Genomic DNA, 21,213 nt, shown 5'->3' with positions numbered 1-21,213 from the left:
TTATATACCAGATACCACAATCTACCGTTGGCGGTACTAGAGATATTATTTTCCTGTCACACCGGTACCAGTCGAATAAAACCATTGGAAGAGGAGTATACCGTTGATACTTGAGCCGAGTCACGGGCCACTTCCACCGCCGGGACTTGACTGTGATCGGGTCATTTCCGACACTCTCCCAACCCACCAACCTTTCTACCTATATACTCTGCCCAACTGCCTGGGCCTGTGCTTGGGATTACTACCTATGCGAGTCGGGAGTGTTCCGTTTTCTACTAGTAGACCGTCGACAGAGTGAGTGTTTTCTCACCCCGCATGGACACACACGAATCGACCCAATTTACAGTTATTGCGTTTCTTACAGTTAAGACCCCTATTGCTGATGCTTTCGTTGCGTACACTCTCGGTGTATTCCTTCCCTGCACTGTCACCGACGAGCTTGCCATCCAAAACACTCGTGTTGCCTCGTAACAACCACGCGAAACGGTGGCTCGTGTTGCTCGGGAGGAGAGCCAAAGCATTATTGGTAGTGGTGTGTCGGGGAGTGCTTGACCTGGGAGTCTTCGATCGCCTCCGTACTCCTCCTCGCACGCACACCTCTTTGGGAGCGACTCTCTCTCTCTCTCTGTGAAGCTGTAGTGGAGAAATGCTACCGTCCAATCACAATCACACGGGGGTACCGGTGGTAGGGACCGGCCCCCCACGGAGGTCATCGTCGGCCAAGCACAACCTACACGGCAACGCCAGTCACCATCGCAACGGATCGTCTCTGCTTTCCTCATCCACCATCCTCCTCGTATTGGCGACGGCTATTCCTAGTTTCTTTCTAGGCACACTTACTTGCTTATTCGCCGGTATTGATTGTCAACATCAGTCGTCGGCGACTGTGAACCTCCTGGAAGCCTGGCGCAGTGCCGATCGCGAATCCACAAGCTGCACTGCCAGCAGCATCGAGCGTCAGCTACAGGCACGGATACAGACACTACAAGCTCAGTGGGAGGCCGATCTAGAGACCAAAATACAACAACGCACTCGGCAAATGGTCAAACCCGACGGCAGCGATACGTCTACGTCGGGGTACCATCGCGATTGGCTCTTCCCCTCGGACCGGACCGGCCGCTTCGTCACCGCCTTGGTCCGGACGCCCAAACTCGGCTTGGTCGATAACCTCGATCTCGGAGTGCCCGTGGACCCACCCGGCAAGGGCTACGAAGATGTCCTGCTACTCTACAGTCGCGAGTCCACCTTGCCACAGCCCGTCCGGGACGATCCCACCCTGACCTTTATGGCCAACACCACCGCCGCACTCGAGCACTGCGATTTCGTCAACGTCGTACTTACGGAACACAGCGCCGGTCGGAAACAGTGTATCGCCGTCGTGCCGCAGTACGAATCCTACCACTTGCAAAAATGGATGCGGGCCCATCCGCAATCGGGAAAATTGGACACTGCCGTCCCGCTGAGACTCGTCAGTCGCGGACACGCTGATAACGGCAGACAAAACTTTATACCACCGGCGCTCGATGACGCCCGACAGGCCTGGGAAGTGCTGAAACAGTATCTGGATAGTGTCGATGCGGTCTTGGAGGAACTGAAACCGCTACTGGAAAATATTGCGATTGAGAACACCGTTATCGTCATGGTGGTGAACTTTGGTCAAACCGAGTTACTCATGAACTTTGTATGCGCCGCCAAATCCCGATCATTGGATTTGTCCAACGTCATTGTCTTTACTACCGATCAAGAGTCGACCGATCTGGCCACGTCTTTGGGACTGACCGCTTACTATGACCAACGGGTACGTGTTTTGCTCACGGGAGGACCGGTTGACGGAGGGTAGGGCGGTGGTTGATACTGATCAAATAAGTCTCACACTCGTTTTTAAAATATTGATGTAGAACTTTGGAGAAATTCCCTCCGAAGCCGCCCGGCGGTACGGTGACCGCCGCTTCACCGCCATGATGATGGCTAAAGTCATCTGCGTCCAGCTCGTCTCCATGCTCGGTTACGACTTGCTCTTCCAAGACGTCGACATTGTTTGGTTTTCCAACCCTCTCGAATACTTTGCCCACGCCGACCCTGGCATGGATATGTTTTTTCAAGACGACGGCGCCCATTCTACTCGCTACGCTCCGTATTCCGCCAATTCTGGACTGTACTTTGTCCGCCACAACCGTCGCACCCGACACTTTCTCACCAGCCTACTCATGGTGGGCGACCTGATTGTCAAAACTGATTCGCACCAACAAGCCCTCGTGGCGACCCTCAACGAACACGTTTCCTTGTTTGGACTCCGAGTCAAGGTACTAGCCCGCGAAACGGACGAGTTCCCCGGCGGATACCACTGGAATCAACGCTCGGGCAAGTACATGCGCGCGTTTTACAGCGGCGACGTACATCCCGTGCTTTTCCACATGAGTTGGACATTGAATAAGAAGGACAAACTCCTATACTTGCGTCAAATGGGGGAATGGTATGTACAAGAACACTGCGTGGAAAAGAAACGGTCCCAGATTTTGGGTTTACCCACAGATACCGACGCGAACGCTGTGGACAGTTCAACCCTCGATCTGGTCGAGCCGTGCTGCTCCGCCGAGGCTTTGGTATCGTGTCACTACCGCGACAAGCCAAGTATCATTCCGTGCAAGGATAGTCCACCAATCGACAAGGGGAAGCCGTCGTTCTGGTAAATGAACAATAAAACAGTGCCATCATGACGGGGACAAGATGGGTACGCCATAAACTCTATTTTTGTATCGTTTTACATTGGCTATCTGTCAAGTGGCTCCATAACCTTGCACTAGCCCGTGAATGATTCATCAAAGCGACGACCCAGGCAACTCTGTTTCACTACTGCTATGCAATTGTCACGTTACCGAAAAAGGCATCCGGTTGCGTGGTGCTGTTGGCAAGCGACAAGGGACCGTCCAAAAACAACTCGTCGGCATCAGACCATTGCCGTCCTTTTGTTGCGTCGTTGGGAGCATACTGCTGCTGTAGGCCTCTCCCTACCGTATTCACTAGCTTGATCGCCTTTTTAAAAGCCGTGTTCAAAACGGGTACATCGTAGAAATCGTACCCTTCTTCCCTCATAGACTCCATGAGTCTCAGTGCACGCAAGGGCTGACCGGCCTTTTCGTACGCCGTGACCGTGGTGGTGAACAAATCCACGTCCGGGACCAATCCTTCCACTCGCATTTGTCGCAGCAACGAATCGGCTTGGTGGGGTTGTTGGGCTTGCGCCAGGGCCCGAATCAAAATATTGTACGTTTGACGGGTCGGTGCCGTGTCGTAGCCGCTACTCGACGCCGACTGCCGCATCATTCGGTATACTTGCAGGGCCCTGTCCATGGCTGGAGCGCACTGATTCGGTTTCGCTTCTGTCTGGGCCGTCAAGACGGTATTGAAAGTCGCCACGTTTGGCTGCAGTCCGTCTCGGATCATTTTCCGCAACAACAAAAAAGCGCGCTCGGATTCCCCGGCTTTGCGGACGCAAGAAATCGCGGCACCGTAAATTATTTCGTTGGCGGGCACGTGATCCTCCTTGAGTAGCTGGAAAACGCGAGAGGCGGCTTGCACGTTGCCCACGCGTTCACACGCCGTCATGAGAGTTCCGTACGTCACCACGTTGGGTCGCAGAGCTTCCCCCTCATTTCCCTCCTCCTCCACCGGCTCTGTAGGCGGCGAATCCATTTCGTCGCGTAGCATTTCCACAATGCGAAAGGCTCGGTCCACGTCCATTGCTTCGGCACATACGCGAATGGCGGCATTGTATACTTGTATATTGGGCTTCACGACCGTAGGATCATTCTTGAGAACGGACAAGAGTTGCAAGGCTTTGCGTTGTGCCAGTGGCATACCGTCGGCGGGGCCGGAGGATAGCGGGGTTCCGGTAGGGTGCCCCCGATGCGCCGTGGCGTGTCCACACGCCGTGGCGCAGGCCGCCAACAAAGCCACAAAGGTGGACTCGTTGGGGACAATAGCTCGCTTCCTCATTTGTTCCAACAGAAAGAACGCTTGCTTCCATTCCCCGGCGTGCGCCAAAGCCCCCATGGCGGCCGTGTACACGGCCACGTCGTCCTCGGACGTGGCTCTCTCCGGTTGCACTTCGATGTACTCTCGCAAAACCCGTAGTGCGTCTTGCCAAGCCCCACCTCGTGCACATGCTGTAATGACCAAGCGGTAAACCACCGCGTCGGGTCCGTGCAAGGGTTGCTTGCGTCCGGCAACCAACCATCCCGCCGTTCGCCGTTGGTAGGTAACGTCTAGTTTACACAGTTCCAGGACGTGCAAGGCTTGGGCGGCCAATCCGAGCTCCTGACACGCGTGTAGCATAGACGTGGCGGCCAATGTATCGAGACCAAAGCCCCGTTCCTGCATCCGCGCGGCGTAGTGGAGTAGTTCGTTCCAGCGAAAAGTCTTGGCGCAGGCACTGAGGACGGTCCCGTAGGTGACCGCGTCCGGCTTGGGCAAAGCCGGTTCCGTCTCCATGCGCTGGAGCAAACGGATAGCGACATCGGCGTCTCCGGCGCGAGCGGCGGCCGAAACTGCGGCGTTGTAGCCCACCACGGTGAGGGTCAATCCTTCCGTTCGGGTGGCCCGTTCCAACAAATCCATGGCCATATCAACCCGGGGTGGATCGGCTTTGCTACAGGCACTAATGGCGGCGTGATAAACCACTTGATTGGGTGTCACGCCGTACTTATCTTGCATGGTATCCAACCAAGCGACGGCTTGCTCGGCTTTTCCGGCCCTTGCCAAGACACTCATCAAGGCACCAAAGGTGTAAACGTTCGGCACCGGTCCCGCTAACGTGCGTGCCGTTTCTACGAGTCCGAGCGCGTGCGTCACCCGTGCGGGTCGGGCCCGGGCACAGGCATCCACGGCCGCGTTGAGTTGACGAATGGTGGCGTGCGCACGATCCACCGATGCCCAGAGATCGAGCGCGGCGTCCGTCTTGCCTTGTCGTCCCAATCGCGCAATCGTTCGAGCGATCGTGTCCGGTGCGTTTGGTGACGGACGCGAGCGGTTTCCGTTGGTGGGAGCGGTAGTGGTGGTGGTGGATGTGACGAGACTATCGGATACTGGATGGGTCGCGTGTAAGCATACCGATGTGGGTCTATCCACGACACGGCTCTGACGGTGTCGGTGCGTCAAAGTCGCAGTAGTAGTAGAAGTAACGGTAGTAGCAGCCGTTGGACGAGCAGTCCGTCGACTGCTGCTACAGTGCGAAAAAAGAGGAGGAAGAGGGACGCCGTGACGGGGAACATATGTTGGTCGCACCGTGAGGGTCGAATCCATCCGCGACGGAACAAAAGACGATCCCAGGGACGACGTGTTCGCCCAAAGCAGTGTCCAGAGCACGACGTTTCGTGCCACTAAAGGTGTGGGACGTGTCGTTCGTTGTCGCCTTTGACGCCCAACCACACGGATTGACATGGCGCCCACTGTCGGTATATAATTCTTTCTCCCTTCCCACGAACGTAGAATCAGTGTCCGTGTCGGTATCGATCGGTGTCAGTGGCCAGAAGACGCCGTGCTGCCCGTTCCAATGTCAATGAATGTATTGCCAGGTAGGCTCAAGATCACTCTTCGTCAATGGTACTACCGTCACTCGTGAGGGAATTGATATCGCAAACAAACAAACAAACAAAGGAAGGAAGGAACGAAAGAAACCTTCCGCCTCAATCTACCCTACCTTTACAGTACGGCGAGTGATACCAATCACAATCATCAACCTGTATAGCGTGGTGGATCGCGAAACACGAACGACTTACCGGTACTTCAACCATTTCCGGGTACGACCAGAAACCCGGAAAGTCTACCATCGGTGAGTCACTCGATTGTCGCCGAAGGAGCGAATCACGTCCGGGTGGATGGACAGGTCGTGTTGGCGTCGGACGTGCCCCTCACCTTCGTACGGTACGTGTCGGTATTGACGCAGACAGACAAACAGATAGACGGACACGGGCACATGCGGTAGACGATCGCGCCGACGTTGGAACCGCCATTCCCACTTTCTCGCGAGATCGACCGATCGACCATGGCGGGACTTTCGATACGGCTCCTTTTTCCCTCTTCTTTCGTGGTTCGATTGTGATTCGGACAGCAGCAGTTTCTAAAAATATCGAACAATCCCTTTACCTTGGGGTTCATGTAGACGCACACACACGTATAGGTAGTCAACAACAGACATTGACACACGTACGCAGTGACAGTGTTTGACTTTGTCTCGACCCCATCCCCCCGCCGGCAGTATGGCCAAAGCCGACTTTTACCGGGTTCTCCAGGTGGCGCCACACGCTACCATGGCGGACATTAAAACGAATTACCGTCGATTGGTCCTTCAACTCCATCCCGATCGACTCAAGCACGTGCCGGAAGCGGAACGCCTGTTGAAAACCGTCGAATTCAAGAAAGTCACGGAAGCCTACGCCGTCTTGTCCGACACCACGCAACGCCACGCTTACGATCGGGAACACGCGCACGAACGTCGGTACGGTCCCCATACGACCGGCGGTTCCTCGACCAACGGCTTCCGGTCGGCACCGCCCCGCACCGACTATCGCAAAGTCTACCGCCCCTACACACCGCCCAATTTCCAAACATGGGACCACGAACGACATTACGATATGCATTACGGCGACGGCATGCAGCGGGAAGCCGTGGATCAGGCATTCCGACGTGCCGAACTCGAAGAATCCTTGCGGTACCAATCCCCACTCGGCAAGGGATTCACCTTTGGGGACGATCACGAACACGTTAATCCCTACGCCAAGTATGCGCCACAGGGACCGCCCAAGGTAGTCGTGGAATACGAAGAATCCCTCACACACGAAGGCAAGGAACATTTGAAAAAGACTACTCGGATTGTGAAGGACATGTACGGCAAGCGAGACGAACGACGAGAAAAGGCCGCGTCGCAACAAGGATCACGGCGACAACGGACCAACGCAGCCTTTGCCTCCCAACCCAACGAAGACTGTGTACTGCTCTAGAGGGATGTACACACACACATACACACACGTACTTGTACGTACTTGTGTGCCCACAATATGCGTGCAATGGGCCACGGGATACATGTCTGCTGGCACGGCACCTATTGCAACTCTTTGTCGTCCTATATAGCGACCGGACTGTGAGTGCAATACGGACAGTACTTTGTTTGTATCGGAATCTTCAAGAAACGGCACAATCGACAAGTGGGAATTTGCAGATTCACCAGCAGCGAGCCTATTGATCTTTTTCACGTCAGTTGCAACTAATTGACTGTTAATATATCGCATGGACGGGTTTGCTGTCCATCATCGGTTGTCAGTCCAGTCCGCCACAAACATCTAATCGCTGGATTAGAGAAAGATTTTTTTATTGAGAAGACTCCCTAAGATGTATCTCAAAAGACGTCCAATGAGCAGAGGCATTGTTAACTCTGATGGTCTTGATCAACAGACGCCATGATTTCATCGATTCCGTATTGCGAAGGAAGCCATACAATCGTAGTAACAAGGGACATTACTCGCGCTGTTGTGTGAGGCATTCATAGTCTTAAATCGAACTATGGATAAGCTCGAAAACCGAGAAGGACAAAAAAAAGAGTTGGCCGCCACAGTGTAGTAACAGGACCATGGCCGCTATGGACCAACCCAGCCTCTGCCTTTCAACCCGGAGTAGATTGCTTAGTATTTTTAAAAATAAACGAGCAATTTGGAGCCTTACCATGGTACAGCGAGACCATCGGTATGAACTTTTATGGACTGATGGTCAACATCCAATTTAGTCAGTGCTGTTTGTCTCAGTCAATATAGCTCCAGGAAACGGCCTGGAAAGCAAGCCGCCATGAAATGAGAGTCGTTTCGCGCGTACAATTAACTATAAGTCGCACAGCCTAACTTTGATTTTCTTCACGGTCAGGTTCGATCATTCAAAACCTTCCTTTTATTGTTTCGCTGTCAGCCACGATTCACGTTTGAAATTCTGGTTTTGCGAGCCACACGGACTAATATAATAACGATAAGCCAAGATCTACTGTAAAAATCCATACCGATGACAAAAAAGGGAACCGTCCGAGGCTCGGTTTTGGAATAAAGCAGCTATCGTAAGGATTTTGGAAGTTCGAAGACTGAGTGTTGAGCCTTGCTGATTGGAATCATATTCATTTCATTCTATGCCAACAACGAAAGACAGCATCGATGGTCCAATCGACGCCATTCTGCAAAAAACACGGGACAAGCGTCCGTGCATTGGCCATTGCTGGTATTCTGTCGCTGAGCGCGTTCAACATCTTTTGGCTTTCCAGATTTCACCTGATGTTTGGCGACTTGCTCTTTGAAAATGTCGATGAAGAAACAAACTTCGGTCGTGATGGAATCGGTGGACTTTTCGAATTGGGTCTTTTTAGTCAGCATCAGGAAATAAATGAACATACTGCTGCTAGACGAATTTATATTGAGCTCCACCGCAACATGAGCCTCTATCAGGGAAAGTTCGAGGTTTCGTACACCTGCAATGTAGACCCCGGTGTACGTGACGATCTGCCTGACAAACTGAAACAATCTCCTGGGCTGTTAGACTTCGCCACAACTATTTCCACCGACTTAAGGATACTCATTATGGGCGATTCCGTTGCCATACAGTTGGCGAATGTACTCGAGGAAGCCTTGGGGATATCCAAGACATCGAAAAAGGTACTTAGAATATCGTGGGGCGACTTTGAGGGCTTGGCAGCCTCAGGACCGACCCACGGAGGTGGCCTAGTGGCATCCTGGAGAATAACCGGTATGCTGCGGCGTGATAGAGAAAACAAAACTTTGCCAAACTCCCCGGGAGGTGGATGGGTACGGAGTGATGCTACCGAGTTGCAACAATTCCGATGGGAGCCCTCGTCGGTTGCTCCAATAAGTCCCACTTTGACGCAGAACAAGACTAACGCTGGAAAACTCGCGGCTAAGACAGTGGGATCGTTTGACAGTTTCATTTTCCGAATTCCGCATGGGTGGATTGATCTGGACCAGATAACCAACGACTCATTGGTTGAAACTGTTTCTCTGGCTTCGGAACTATTCCATACTGAAACGGTGACATTTGTCAATACTCCCTTCTCAAACAATATCAAATCAGCGGAAGATATGCTGGGACGGACTCGCGCAAACAAACTAGTACAGGACTTTGCTGCCGCTTACAACCAACAAATACACTTAAGATTCCTGCAAGAGGGAACGCATCGTGGTACCTTGGGGGTGCAACGTATACAGATATTGGATTTTGGCCGGTTTACAGATGAAGTGATTGAGAGGCACGCCGGGATTGCAGGCTTCAACACGAGCGACCCAAATTTCCTACTTGAGCGACTGACTGGTATTAAACGTAAATACCCCCCATCGATTGCCCAATCTTGTTCCAAGAAAGTTTCAATGCTAGAAAAAAATGCGTCCTGAACTCGATCTCCCGGGATGGTATGCACTGGTGTATGCGAACCTTGGGTGGTCGTATCTCGGCCGGCTTGTCATGCTTGCTTGGGTGCTATCACAATCGTGTGACCAGCAGCACTTCAACCGCTGTCAGCGTGAACTACAGCAAAGCCCCTGTGGACCATGTTGAGACTCAGTATTGCGAGGATCGCTGCAATGACCAATTCATGTCACTCTTGCTCGTACCAGATCAATACTTCAGCACGGTACCGTCTTGAAGAAATTCTTTTCCAGGTAGCGCTCAAGCAGCTAGAGTATTTCAAGTCTAAGCTCTTGATGTATTCGAGAAGCAAGCTCCGTGTTTCCCTGTATTGCTGAGCTGCCATTATTCGCAGCTAAAGTTGCGCTGAGTCTGGTCGACTAGCCCTACACTACTGTTAAGAAGCTGGACATGTATAAACAGAGACAAACCATTGCATTAGTAGATGCTCTTCTTTGCTATTTCTAAAACAATCAATTGGGAACATAGAGGATATGAAACGAGCAAAATGTGACGAGAGCATACTTCACCGGCGCCTTGACGCTCGCAAACTCGGGTACCGAACAAGGCAGATTCTGAAGCCAGCCCCCCACTGGTAGGCGAGATGCTGTCAATATTGTTATGGTGGGAATGGAAAAGTGTACCATGGAAGGAACGATGCTGGGTATCCTGAGGAATAGAGTGAACTAACAGTAAGTGTAAGCATTTGTTTTCAATCATATCTCCCTTTACAGTCAGCCTTTTCTATTCGATTTTTCAAGGATTATTTTGAATTAGGGTTGAAAGTCAAATTGTTCCCGAGCAATGATGAGTATACCGGTAGTTTCCTTCACGGTCAGTCTCTCGCTGTTCTGTTCTCATGTTTCGAAGGTTAGTGTGGCACCAACCGCTACTGACATCATCAAAACCGAGAAAGGCTATTGACACGTACTATGATAGAAATTCTACTGCAACCAATTTCCCTAGGATAAAATGTGCGCAGTCGATAGACGGACGCATTCTGCCTTTTCGCACGACTGATTTTGAGCAGATCATCAATGAACGAAACATCTACCACACATTCCGGATTTCTCCACTTTATTGTTAGGTATCTCTATTTTCTCCGGAATTTCCCGTACCAGCAAGTTGGAGACATGGAATCTCTCTCGCAGCTTCTCCGGCGTACCATCCGCGAAGGTGTACCGTTGTACAACGACGGGCAAACGCAGGAATGCTACGAAGTCTACCTCATGGCCGCCCAGCACTCCCTCGAATCGCCTCTGGTGGTACAAAGCCGCGCTGGGATCAGTCTCAAGGACGCGTGTCGCCAGGCAGAAGCCAAGGCTACATCGCCTTATCTGAACTTCTCAGAGGCAGCCTGGATCTTGCGCCGCTGCTTTGACGAGATTTTGTCTTCGCAAGCGTCTCGTCAGCTCAACCTCGCATCTTCGTCTATAGCCAGCCATGCAGATAGTTCCGACAACGAAGTTGGCTACTGGCAAGATGAGCGGGTACTGAACTCCAGCGATGCTGAGAAAGGACAGGCATTGGCCGATATTGGCTTGATTCTTCATACTCGTCTCAAACCCGCTCCACAGGAGCAGGTGGAAACGACTGTCCCTTATGTTGTTCCAGGGTCGGAAATAGTCGAGACTCTGACCTACTTGGGCCTGGCAGGAAACAGCGCTTTGGCAACTGAAAAATGCAATCTTTTGGTGCGATCAGGTCTATTAGTCCCTGTCTCGTCCGAGGACGCCACTCGTTTTCAGGACGGCACCCACTTGTATGCGTTTCCGGGTCGCAACGAGCTGGAAGCCTCCCTTGAAAGGATTATTGCTACCGACCGCTCCGCAATTGACGGTACGGAAGAAAGTGTTCTGCGAATTGCTCTGGAAACTTCTCTGAAAGGTACAAATGTGGATGTGGAATTAAGACCTGTCCGGGAACATGGACATCGCTCGTCGGCTTTCGTGATCGCAGAAGACTTGGCCGGTGCCAAGATTTCCGATTCGCTGGAGGCTTTGCTGCCCCATTTGGTCATTGCCGATCGACGGTACAATCTCAAGAAATATGAGGCTTGCTTTTTAGGCAATCAAGCCGTAACGGCTGTGTTGGATACAAAATTGGCCGACTCGCGCAACGAAGCACTCGTGATCCTAAATGACATGCTTAATGTTGGATTAATCCATCACGTCACCCACGACCATTTGGTGGAGGACAAGGTGTTATTTTACCGCGTCACATCGATTGGTGATATTAAAACTGCGCTCGACAATACTTGCGCTTTGCCTGAGGAACCTAAGACCGGCTTCGAACGGCTCCGTCACTCCGCGCTCTTGCGACGGTACAATCAGTTTGCCAGTCTCAATATTCCCGATATTTTGAACGCTTTTTACGGATGCGATAGCGAATCCGGCTGGGATGAGGTAGACTTGCAGAATTGGCGGACGAACATGAAGCGCTGGGGCTTTGGGAGACGAGAAGACCAGGATGATGACATGGTCCATCGTTTGTCGCCGTTGCTGTTGAGTATTGATCCGGAAACTTGGGACGTGACGGACGATGAAGAGTGGGAATCCCCATTTGGTATTATAGCTCAAATCGCCATTTTCGATCAAGTCTCACGTTCCGCATTCCGCGGGACGGCCGACGCCTTCAAGTGGGACAAAATCGCCATTCGTGCCACGAAAGTAGCCATCGCCAAGGGATACTTTGAAACGGCCTACAAGTCAACCTTAAATCAGTTTCTTATTCTTTTACCTTTGGAGCATTCCGAATCGTGGGAAGACCAAAAGCTAGGCGTGCGCTTGCTCTTAAAGCTCCTCAGTACCGTCGCTGTTCAGGATGAGGGCTTTTCCGATTACGAAATTGTGAAACGCCTTGAATTTTCCAAACGTTTATCGACGGCTTTCTTGGAGCACGCCCAGGTAGTGGTTAAATTCCGACGGTATCCGCACCGCAACCGAGTCCACGGGCGGAGTACTACGTTGGAAGAGCGAATATGGTTGGCCTCTGATCTGGTGCCGCGCTGGGCCAAGTCGCAGAATCCCGAAGACGCCCACAATCTAATAAAGTTGCCCATCATTCCACTAAAGCGTCTCACGAAAGGACGTTGACCAAGTACAAACTACGGAAGTACAGCGGACTCGAATTTTTGCGTTAATCCATTTTTGCTAAGGATATCTGGTTACATGTTAAATTCCATAAAACAATCTTCCAATGTATAGTGTACGTGTGCGGGTACTTGCAGTGTGTCAAGACGGCGACTATCGTCTGGTGTATAGTCGTACGCCAAAAGGTCTGTTGTCCTTTTTTACTTGGCGGCGGGTTTGCGGTTGTGTTGCATGTGGGCCTGTACGAGGGTATTCGCGGCGAGTGCGGCCAGCAGCGAAAGTTCGCCGGCCAAAGTAGCGGACGCGACGATTTGTGCCAGTTTTTGGGCGTGGGCGCCGGGAGTGGCGCCTCCGCCCCGGACACCCATGGCCTGCAAACAGGCCGCTTGGGCGGGTAAGGAAGTTCCGCCACCGACCGTACCGACCTCAATGCTGGGCATGGTGCAGGAAATCCACAAGTCGCCTTCTTCCGTTTCTTCCAACAGGGTAATGCAATTACTGGACTCCACGTTTTGCGCGGGGTCCTGTCCCGTGGCCAAAAAGACCGCGGTAACAATGTTGGAGGCGTGGGCGTTAAATCCGCCCAAAGCTCCGGCCATGGCCGAACCGATCAAATTCTTGTGCAAATTGGTTTGCACCATGCTGTGGACCGTAGTCTTGAGGGTGTTTGTGACGACGTCCTTGGGAATGGTCGCTTCCACGACGATCGATTTTCCTCGTCCTTCCAGCCAGTTGGTAGCGGCGGCTTTCTTATCGGTGCACATGTTGCCAGACAAGGCGACGAGGACGAGTTCCGGAAATTCTTGTTGAAGGGTTTCAATGACGGCCAAACTGCCCTTGGAAACCATGTTCATGCCCATGGCGTCTCCAGAAAAGCAGGTCAAGCGCAAATACACGTTACGTCCAGCGACTGTGGGGGCGCACTTGAGAAGTTTCCCGAACGAGGTGGTACTTTCAAAGGCTCGTTTAAGGGTACTAAAGTGTTGGGGCGTTTCACACCACAATTTGAGATGAGCGGCTTGCGCTGCCGAGGGCATGCGCACGCAGGGCGCCCGAGTAATACCGTCCCGGAGGAGGACGGCGGTCGCTCCACCCCCGGCCGTGATGGCCTTGGCACCGCGGTTCGTGGAGGCCACGAGACATCCTTCGGTGGTGGCCATGGGCACGTATACGGTTTCGCCATTGACCGTGAGGGGACCGACGAGTCCCACCGGGAGGGGTACGTAGCCCACAACGATTTCGCAATTGGCGCCGTGTACGCGGGTGTAGTCGAGGGAAGGTTCCGAGGGCAGATTGTCGAGAGCGTGCGCGTTGATGTGTTCCAAGGTGTCGAGTTTGTGGGCGACGACTAAACGGCGGACCTGCACGGCGCGGTGCGCGTCGAGACGTTTTTCGAGTTCGTGGTCCTTGATCTGATTGGTGAGCACCAGTTGACAGATGGCAGCGTTATCTAGTGTCGTAATGTTGGTCTTGCTGGTATGGATTGGTGTGAAACTGGAGGGATCACTGCATACGGGTGCCGACGGGGCGGGAGGATGCCGAGCGGAAAGAGTGTTGGACGCGCTGGTCTTGGTGGAAATAGAGTCGCTGCGAACCAATAAGCAAGGAGGGTGAGACGGAGTCACCGGAACACGAAAAGTGGGCCGGGACGAGGTGGAACGAACGAAGGAAACTCGGTCGGGTACGTATAAGTACTGGTGTATACGCATGTGCACACACCACAAGTACGCATAGCACAAGTATACACACGCACACACATGTATATCTCGAGACAAGGCCGAATGGATCAAGGCAGGGACGTACCGGACCGTGGGCTTGGTTGGTGTGGGACTCGCGACCGCAGCGTCCGCGTCGTGGACAAAGGAGACACCAAAGAAACCAAAAAAGTAGCACAAAAAGACGCTCCAAGCGACGAGAAAGTATAGCACGACGTTGTCGTCGGCAGCAAGGTACGCCGAAGCGTTGCGTCCAAATTCTGCAACGGAGGCGACAAAGCACGCCACAATGGCGTAATTGACGTAAGTAAAGATGTGCCAGCGCGGCTCCGGTCCCCGATTCGACGACGACGACACCGTGGTTGTCTTGCGGGGTGTGGAGGAGGAGGACGACGTCTCTTTGGTAGTGTCTCGAAGAGAAACGGGAATGTCCGCGGAAGACCCGAGCAACACAAAGGAGACGAGAATGGTCAAACCAACAATCAATCCGTACAACTGCGTACTGCTCAAGTTATCCATTTGTTGGACAAGGGCATCCACCTGCATTCCCAGTGTTGGGGCAGTCGTACTACTACCAATACTACTACTAATACTACTGCTGATAGTCACCGTCATGGTCGAAATGGAGAGTGTTCGGTGACGGGAATGGAGACGAATGGACGACCTTGATTTTTGGTTTCGAATCGAAAGAGGCACTCTCGAACCCAAATATGTGCTTTCGGTTGTTCCAGTTACCCCTTTTGCGTATATTTCGGTACCGTACGTATGTGTATGACTCTTGTGTGTGTAGATTACGGATCGTTACCTCTCTCACAATATTTTCATTATTGGGCCGGTCTCTCGTTTCTACAGCGAGTTTTCCTCGTTTTTTCCTTGTCGTACTATTCTTCGGTACGACAACTACGTACGATTTCACTCACCGGCTTTGGTCATGCATACGTAACCAAACATACACACACACGGCAGTGTGTGTCGTTCACGAGAATGCGAAGGGGTTTCGAACGCAACCCCTCCGCTACCGGCGTGAGCGGTGATGCGACTCGCGAATACGACGGCCCTCCCAAATCTCTACTTCCGCATCCGCCAGACCTGCTCGAGTATGGCCAAAAAAGTATCCATACAGAATAGACCGGTTCTAATTCAACGGACAATGATAGGCATTCTCGGCTTGCGATTGGTCCAAACCTTGCCGGGGGAACCCCTCCCGACGCGAGAATTCGAAACGGCTCGGCAACGGAACCGCGACAGTCAGACATTCTCAAACTTCGTCCAAGTCACGACTCCTCTCTCCCAGTAACCCTGCCGACAGCTAGCCAGGGTTCACACATGATTGCGAGATTCTATCTTGATCAAGAACAAAAAGTGATCGTAACCGGACTTGAACCGATGACCTTCGGGAGGCTCCATGCCTGAACCAATAGCGCTGGAATCCGATGCTCTACCAACTGAGCTATACAATCACAAATCGTTGCCAGAATAAGCGAAATGGTGGTTTAATATCATGTTTTCTTGGTCTGGGATACGTCTGAAAGTCTGGCATGGTTGTTGTTGATTGCCAGGTCCGGTCGGTGATCTTCTAACCACGATTCTTTTGCTGTCACCTCCTACAAATGGAATAGCTAGGTAGCAACGGTAAAAAGCTGCTGACGCGGACGGATCGCTTCCGGCCCTCTCCCTCACGTGTTCCGGCACAACGCGTTACAGTTGGCTCACAGGACCACGATCTCGTCATCCAATACACATCCATTCTTCCACCATACTTCGTCCGCTACGCTACTCTTTAACACGCCACCTTTGGGAGCATCTCGTGGAAAGAGATTTGCCAATCCTGCGTCTTGCTTGATCTATGAGATCTGTCCAACGCCAACGTGCTTTGCTTTCCAAACGATACCACCCAAGCATATGCATACCCGCTAGCTACATCAATGTATTGGAGGATCGCCCGCAAGTCTATACGTACTGTTAGCTTTGCACAAGCTTGATGAGAATAAGCATTTCACAGTTAGGGGTAGTACAGCAACAGCAACAGCAGCAATACTAGCGGAACAATGATTCCTTCCGAATCGACTGTTGCAGTGCCGTCACCCTCTCTCAACGACTCTCCGCGTCGACGTCTTACTACCACGCTGCAGATGCACAGTCGCAACAACACCACGACGAACAGTAGTCGGTGTACGGCACAATCTGTCACGCATTCCATACTTGCCGGATACGCTGCTGGGGTGTCCGGAACCTTGGTGGGACATCCTCTGGATTCCGCCAAGGTCTGGTTGCAAACCCAGAGTTACCAAGCTACCAGTAATACGCACGCAAACGGCAACGCTGCGGCTACGGGGACGTCTCGAGGTACCGCCATCCACGGCAGTCCTCTTCCGCCAAACTCCGCCGCACGCAACATGAGTACGTTGGCACACATCGGCAACGACAAAACTCGTATCGCTCCGCTCTTCTCGTGGGCCCGTGTCCGGAGACTGTACAAGGGAGTTTCCGGTCCGCTCGTCACGGTCGGTCTCGTTCAGTCCGTCAACTTTGCTACCTACGATGCCACGCGACGACTACTTCATCAGCGACAGGAACAACGAGATTCGATGCCTTTGCTACCTTACCTACACCACGATCCCATTCCACATGTTGGGATCGCCGCCGCCACGGCTGGCGCCGTACTCGCTACCTTTACATCTCCCTTGCTCATACTGAAAACACAACAACAAGTACATGGAGTGTCGTTCCGTCAAGCCTTTCAACGATCTTTCTACGTCGCCACAAACCGCAACGGGGTACAGAAGTTTCAATTGTCCCGCATGTTTGCTGGATTCGGTCCCCACTTATTGAGTGAAACACTCGGACGTGGCGTTTACTTTTGCTGTTACGAAAGCCTGAAGCGATACGGAATGCAGCACTGGCAGTCGGAGGACACGGCCGCGTCGCCTACCATGTTCACCCGCATGGCGAGTGCCGCCGCCTCGGGCGTTTTTTGTTGGGCTTTTATCTTCCCACTCGATATGGTCCGCTGTCGGGTATACGCGCAGGCAAACGTCCGTGACCAACCAACACTGTCCGCCCTGGAGTGGGCGCAGCGCTTGTATCGCGAACAACAGTCCTGGCGAGCCTTTTATCGAGGATTTTCGGTCACCGTTCTGCGGGCCGGGCCCGTCGCCGCGGCCGTACTTCCCATTTACGATTTGACGTTCGAGGCCTTGGCAAAACAGTCACTCGCCACGTGAGGAAGGCAAGCTCTGCGTTAGAGGCAGCATTCAAAAAACACTCCAATACGTTAGAATAGATATTAGCCGCTTATTGTATCGCTAGAAAGGCGTGTCCAACAACACTCAACTGCTGCGACGGTCCTTTGTGAAGAGGAAGGATGATGGATGGTGTGGGTGTAGAGAATCATGCGAAGGGGTGTGTGTGTGTGGTGTAAAGCTCGGAATGATCGCCAGCAAAGTCGTACCCAAGGTAGGGTTGGTGGCTTTGGCTTTCTGCAAAGAACAGCATAGGCCCAACTCGTCATCGCCGTAAAGAATTTGAACTAATTCCACCACCACCTCGCGGCGTCAATGGAATGGAAGCATCAAACTCACACATAAGAAAATTAATAATTAAGGAACCCGGACAACAAGGTCAACGTAATCAAAAAATGAAAGCGCGGCAGGGTTAATATGCATCATAAACAATCAACGAAATAGAATGGTGTCATTGCGGACATTGCTTTTCTAGTTGTTATCCGTCTTCTATCTTCAACGGAAATGCAGGCATGTAACCACGAAGCGCGGTCTGTCGGTATAACAAAACAGCCAACGGCTTGCCGACACAACCGCTGCTCGCGCAAATACAACAAGCCTACGTTTCGTCCCTACCAACTTTTAGTGCAGACTCGTTACGTTCCTGCAAAGTGAGCGCTCGTTGGGCAGAGCGGAATAGCCAAAGTCTCGTCATGGTTCGCCACAAGCAAACAAAAACCCGGCGAGCGGGTTCCAAAATCATCGGACGAACTCGCTCGAGTCTAACCGAAGCAGGCAATCGTTTACCGGCGGCGGCTCCCAAACGCAAACGACGCATGCGGCCTGGACAAAAAGCCCTTAAGGAAATTAAAATGTACCAAAAGAGCACCGATCTTTTGATTCGCCGTTTGCCATTTGCACGGCTGGTGCGGGAAATTCAAATGGAAATGAGCCGAGAAGCCTATCGTTGGCAGGGGACAGCAATTCTCGCTCTACAGGAAGCGTCGGAAGCGCATTTGGTGTCTTTGTTTGAAGACACCAATCTGTGTGCCTTGCACGGCAAACGGGTAACGATCATGCCCAAAGATATGCAGCTCGCACGGAGAATTCGTGGGCAAACACGAGAGTAGACCAACGGATGGGGCCGCGCATACGCTACTCCTACACGCAATTCGAAAGCATAATGGCTTTGATTGCAGATCAGCAGCGATCTCGTTCTCTGTCTGCGATGCTTTCAGCGGAGGAAAACAGCAAGGTGGAGAGGCTCGCCAAAACTTGTACACCACATTTTAGACAAGGGTATACTCTCACTCTCTCTCAACACAGTTCCAAAACTATAGTCGTAAACAGTATATTAGTATACATTTGTCTCTTCAATCTCTAACCCAAACAAAATTTCACGTAGCCATTCGAGCACGTGTAAAACACAAATAACTATACACTCAATTCCGCGGTAGTATAATCATGGAGGTGGCGCTTACCACCGATCAACGGAGATCCTTCGTTGGATTCCGTGTCTGACACGGAATCCAATACAGTACACACGTCTTGCTCCGGTTGCTGCGCCGCAACCTCGTCGTCGTGGTCTCGATGCAGCCGGGCTTCTATTTCTTCCAATGACAGGCCGGCTGTCTCCGGAATCTTTTTCCAAACAAAGTAAAATCCAGTCAGCATAGAACATCCAAAAACCAGAAAGGTCGGTCCCCAACCAATTTTGTTCTGGACCAGGGGTACGAAGAACTGCACCACAAAGTTGCCGGCATAGTTAAGTTCAACTGCCAAGGCTGTCGCGGGTCCTCGTACGTCCATCGGGAAGACTTCGGATACGAAGCACCACGTTATAGGTCCAAAGCCAATCTGGTACGCTCCAATGTATACGAACATGGCAATCAACACGACGGTTTTTTCGAGACTTTGCAGCTCATGAACGGCACCGTTTTTCCAGTTCCAAAACACATGGCTTAACGTGAAAGCCGCCATACCAAGTACAGTAATACTCGTCAGTAAGAGGCGCTTGCGACCGAGACGGTCCACCAGCAGTACCGTGGTAATACTGACACACAGCATAAGCATTGCCGTAATTACGGAGGCGTGTCCGCCCCAACCAGCGGCGTGGAACAGAACAGTCGCGTAGGATAAGAGCGACGGCTGCCCCGATAGTTGTTGCAGTATAATCAGACCCATTGCGGCTTGAAGAGCTGGCCGAATGGGTTTCGAAAACAATCTTGACTCGAGCAAGCCGCACAGCCCCCCTTGGTCGACGGCCGTTGAATGCTGTTTGTACATACGGTTGGCCTGAATACTGGCGGCCAGTTCTTCAAACTCTGTATTAATGTTGCCCTTATACACAAACTGCATAGATACTCGAGCTTCCTCCTTGTGCCCGTGCAGTAACAGCCATCGTTTGGAGCGTGGGATGACAAACGTCAGAACAAGCATGGGTGTGCCAATAGCCAGTGATACCCAGTACACGAGTGTCCAATCGCCACTGCCATTGTTGTTCCGCGACCCTACCATATCACCGACCAGGTAACCCAAAACAATACCTAGAACAATGACCGTTTCCTTGGCCGACACCACAGCGCCGCGAATACTTGACGGTGCCATTTCTGCCATGTACGTAGGTGCGCCGTGCATGACGAAGCCTACACCGGTACCAATAACCAGCCGCCCGAGTACTAGACTGTACCAGCCCCAATAATCTTGCTGCGCCAACATCGTACCACTGGTGTAACAAAGCAAAGACCCAATCATGTATAACAGAGCAGCTACCCGGAGTTCCGTCCGACGTCCGACATGTGAGGCCAAGTGAAAGAGCACAATGTGCGATCCCAGCAAGGCACCCGCCGAAACGGCTCCCATGGTCAAACCCTGGGCCACGCGACGAGACGCGAAATCATCCCACCAGAAGTGGGGCCTTGTTGTGACGGTGCCGTGATGTGAATGCACGCCTGATACACTATCAGACGGCGTTAACATGTCTAAAACAAAACTCATGGCTCCGATGTCGTAACCATATAGCAGTCCTGGAAAGTTGAACGCAATCGAGACAAAGCGCAAAAGGCGTGAGAGTGGATCGGGAGGTCGTAGGCGGTTGCGAATCGATTCTGGCAGTCCAGAAGGACAGTCTTCAGTTGCTCGTCAAGACGATACCCTTCCACGTGTGTGGTTTGTGCGGTTCTCTCGCGCCATACATACCTCCCAAGGCGGGCGTGAGAAAGACGAGACCCACACCGGTCCAGTCAATGGGTGGTTCCGCTCGTGCTTTCATCGGAAATGCTGTCAGGGAAATGTAAAGCAGGAGAGCAACGAGAGAAAGAAAGGCAGGAAGATTCTTTGCGGATGCGAACAATTCTGGTTTCTATGCCAAAAACTGCTTGCGGATTTGGTCGATGCGAATGATACTTTTTGTGTGGGCTCTATACTGCTGCTTGTTCGTTAGTTTGTCAGTTTTGGACTTCTAATTCACTGTGAAAGTTCTTTCTTCCTGTTGACACGATGTCGAGTACGTCGCGCTCGGTTCTTTGCGATGAATGGTGGTACTGTGCCGTAGCACTGTCACGCAAGTTCAAGAAAGAAACGCGGACGCGGGAGGTGAGCGAGGAGAGACGAGGAGGGTAGCAACGGCTCTACTACTAGAGCGTGAGGACTCGATTGGAACTCGATGGGCAAACAAACGGTTAGAGAGTGCCACGTCAGGTTGAAGATAAAGTTCGCGGAAACGTCATGTTTCGGTCA

General features: G+C 52.2%; 8 protein-coding genes across 8 annotated transcripts; 5 read left to right on the top strand and 3 right to left on the bottom strand.

The window, feature by feature from the left end:
- Positions 1 to 336: 336 nt before the first annotated feature.
- Positions 337 to 2,690, top strand: PHATRDRAFT_50412 (predicted protein; the record flags this gene model as incomplete). Its single annotated transcript, XM_002185321.1, has 2 exons — positions 337 to 1,798; positions 1,899 to 2,690. Exons 1-2 carry the CDS (start codon positions 647 to 649, stop codon positions 2,688 to 2,690), a joined length of 1,944 nt encoding a protein of 647 aa, XP_002185357.1. The 5' UTR covers positions 337 to 646.
- A 65-nt stretch (positions 2,691 to 2,755) lies between these two features.
- On the bottom strand, positions 2,756 to 5,270 carry PHATRDRAFT_50411 (predicted protein; the record flags this gene model as incomplete). The annotated part of the gene is made up of 3 exons (XM_002185267.1): positions 2,756 to 3,810; positions 3,929 to 5,136; positions 5,226 to 5,270. 3 exons carry the CDS (start codon positions 5,268 to 5,270, stop codon positions 3,792 to 3,794), a joined length of 1,272 nt encoding a protein of 423 aa, XP_002185303.1. The 3' UTR covers positions 2,756 to 3,791.
- A 987-nt stretch (positions 5,271 to 6,257) lies between these two features.
- On the top strand, positions 6,258 to 6,476 carry PHATRDRAFT_16904 (predicted protein; the record flags this gene model as incomplete). Its single annotated transcript, XM_002185320.1, has 1 exon — positions 6,258 to 6,476. A coding segment is annotated over one exon (219 nt), but the record flags the coding sequence as incomplete, so codon positions are not given.
- Positions 6,477 to 10,580: 4,104 nt separating this feature from the next.
- PHATRDRAFT_41365 (predicted protein) lies at positions 10,581 to 12,542 on the top strand (the record flags this gene model as incomplete). The annotated part of the gene is made up of 1 exon (XM_002185319.1): positions 10,581 to 12,542. One exon carries the CDS (start codon positions 10,581 to 10,583, stop codon positions 12,540 to 12,542), a length of 1,962 nt encoding a protein of 653 aa, XP_002185355.1.
- A 197-nt stretch (positions 12,543 to 12,739) lies between these two features.
- PHATRDRAFT_16870 (predicted protein) lies at positions 12,740 to 13,843 on the bottom strand (the record flags this gene model as incomplete). The annotated part of the gene is made up of 1 exon (XM_002185266.1): positions 12,740 to 13,843. A coding segment is annotated over one exon (1,104 nt), but the record flags the coding sequence as incomplete, so codon positions are not given.
- A 2,128-nt stretch (positions 13,844 to 15,971) lies between these two features.
- On the top strand, positions 15,972 to 17,478 carry PHATRDRAFT_50408 (predicted protein; the record flags this gene model as incomplete). Its single annotated transcript, XM_002185318.1, has 1 exon — positions 15,972 to 17,478. Exon 1 carries the CDS (start codon positions 16,303 to 16,305, stop codon positions 17,476 to 17,478), a length of 1,176 nt encoding a protein of 391 aa, XP_002185354.1. The 5' UTR covers positions 15,972 to 16,302.
- An 812-nt stretch (positions 17,479 to 18,290) lies between these two features.
- On the top strand, positions 18,291 to 18,605 carry PHATRDRAFT_16843 (predicted protein; the record flags this gene model as incomplete). The annotated part of the gene is made up of 1 exon (XM_002185317.1): positions 18,291 to 18,605. A coding segment is annotated over one exon (315 nt), but the record flags the coding sequence as incomplete, so codon positions are not given.
- Positions 18,606 to 19,068: 463 nt separating this feature from the next.
- Positions 19,069 to 20,541, bottom strand: PHATRDRAFT_2164 (predicted protein; the record flags this gene model as incomplete). Its single annotated transcript, XM_002185265.1, has 2 exons — positions 19,069 to 20,392; positions 20,444 to 20,541. Coding segments are annotated over 2 exons (1,422 nt in total), but the record flags the coding sequence as incomplete, so codon positions are not given.
- Positions 20,542 to 21,213: the final 672 nt, after the last annotated feature.

The sequence above is a fragment of the Phaeodactylum tricornutum genome, chromosome 29 (assembly GCF_000150955.2).
Source record: "Phaeodactylum tricornutum CCAP 1055/1 chromosome 29, whole genome shotgun sequence".
NCBI lineage: Eukaryota > Bacillariophyta > Bacillariophyceae > Surirellales > Neidiaceae > Phaeodactylum > Phaeodactylum tricornutum.
Note: the sequence above shows the minus strand (reverse complement) of the source record. Positions and strands in the feature narration are given on the sequence as shown.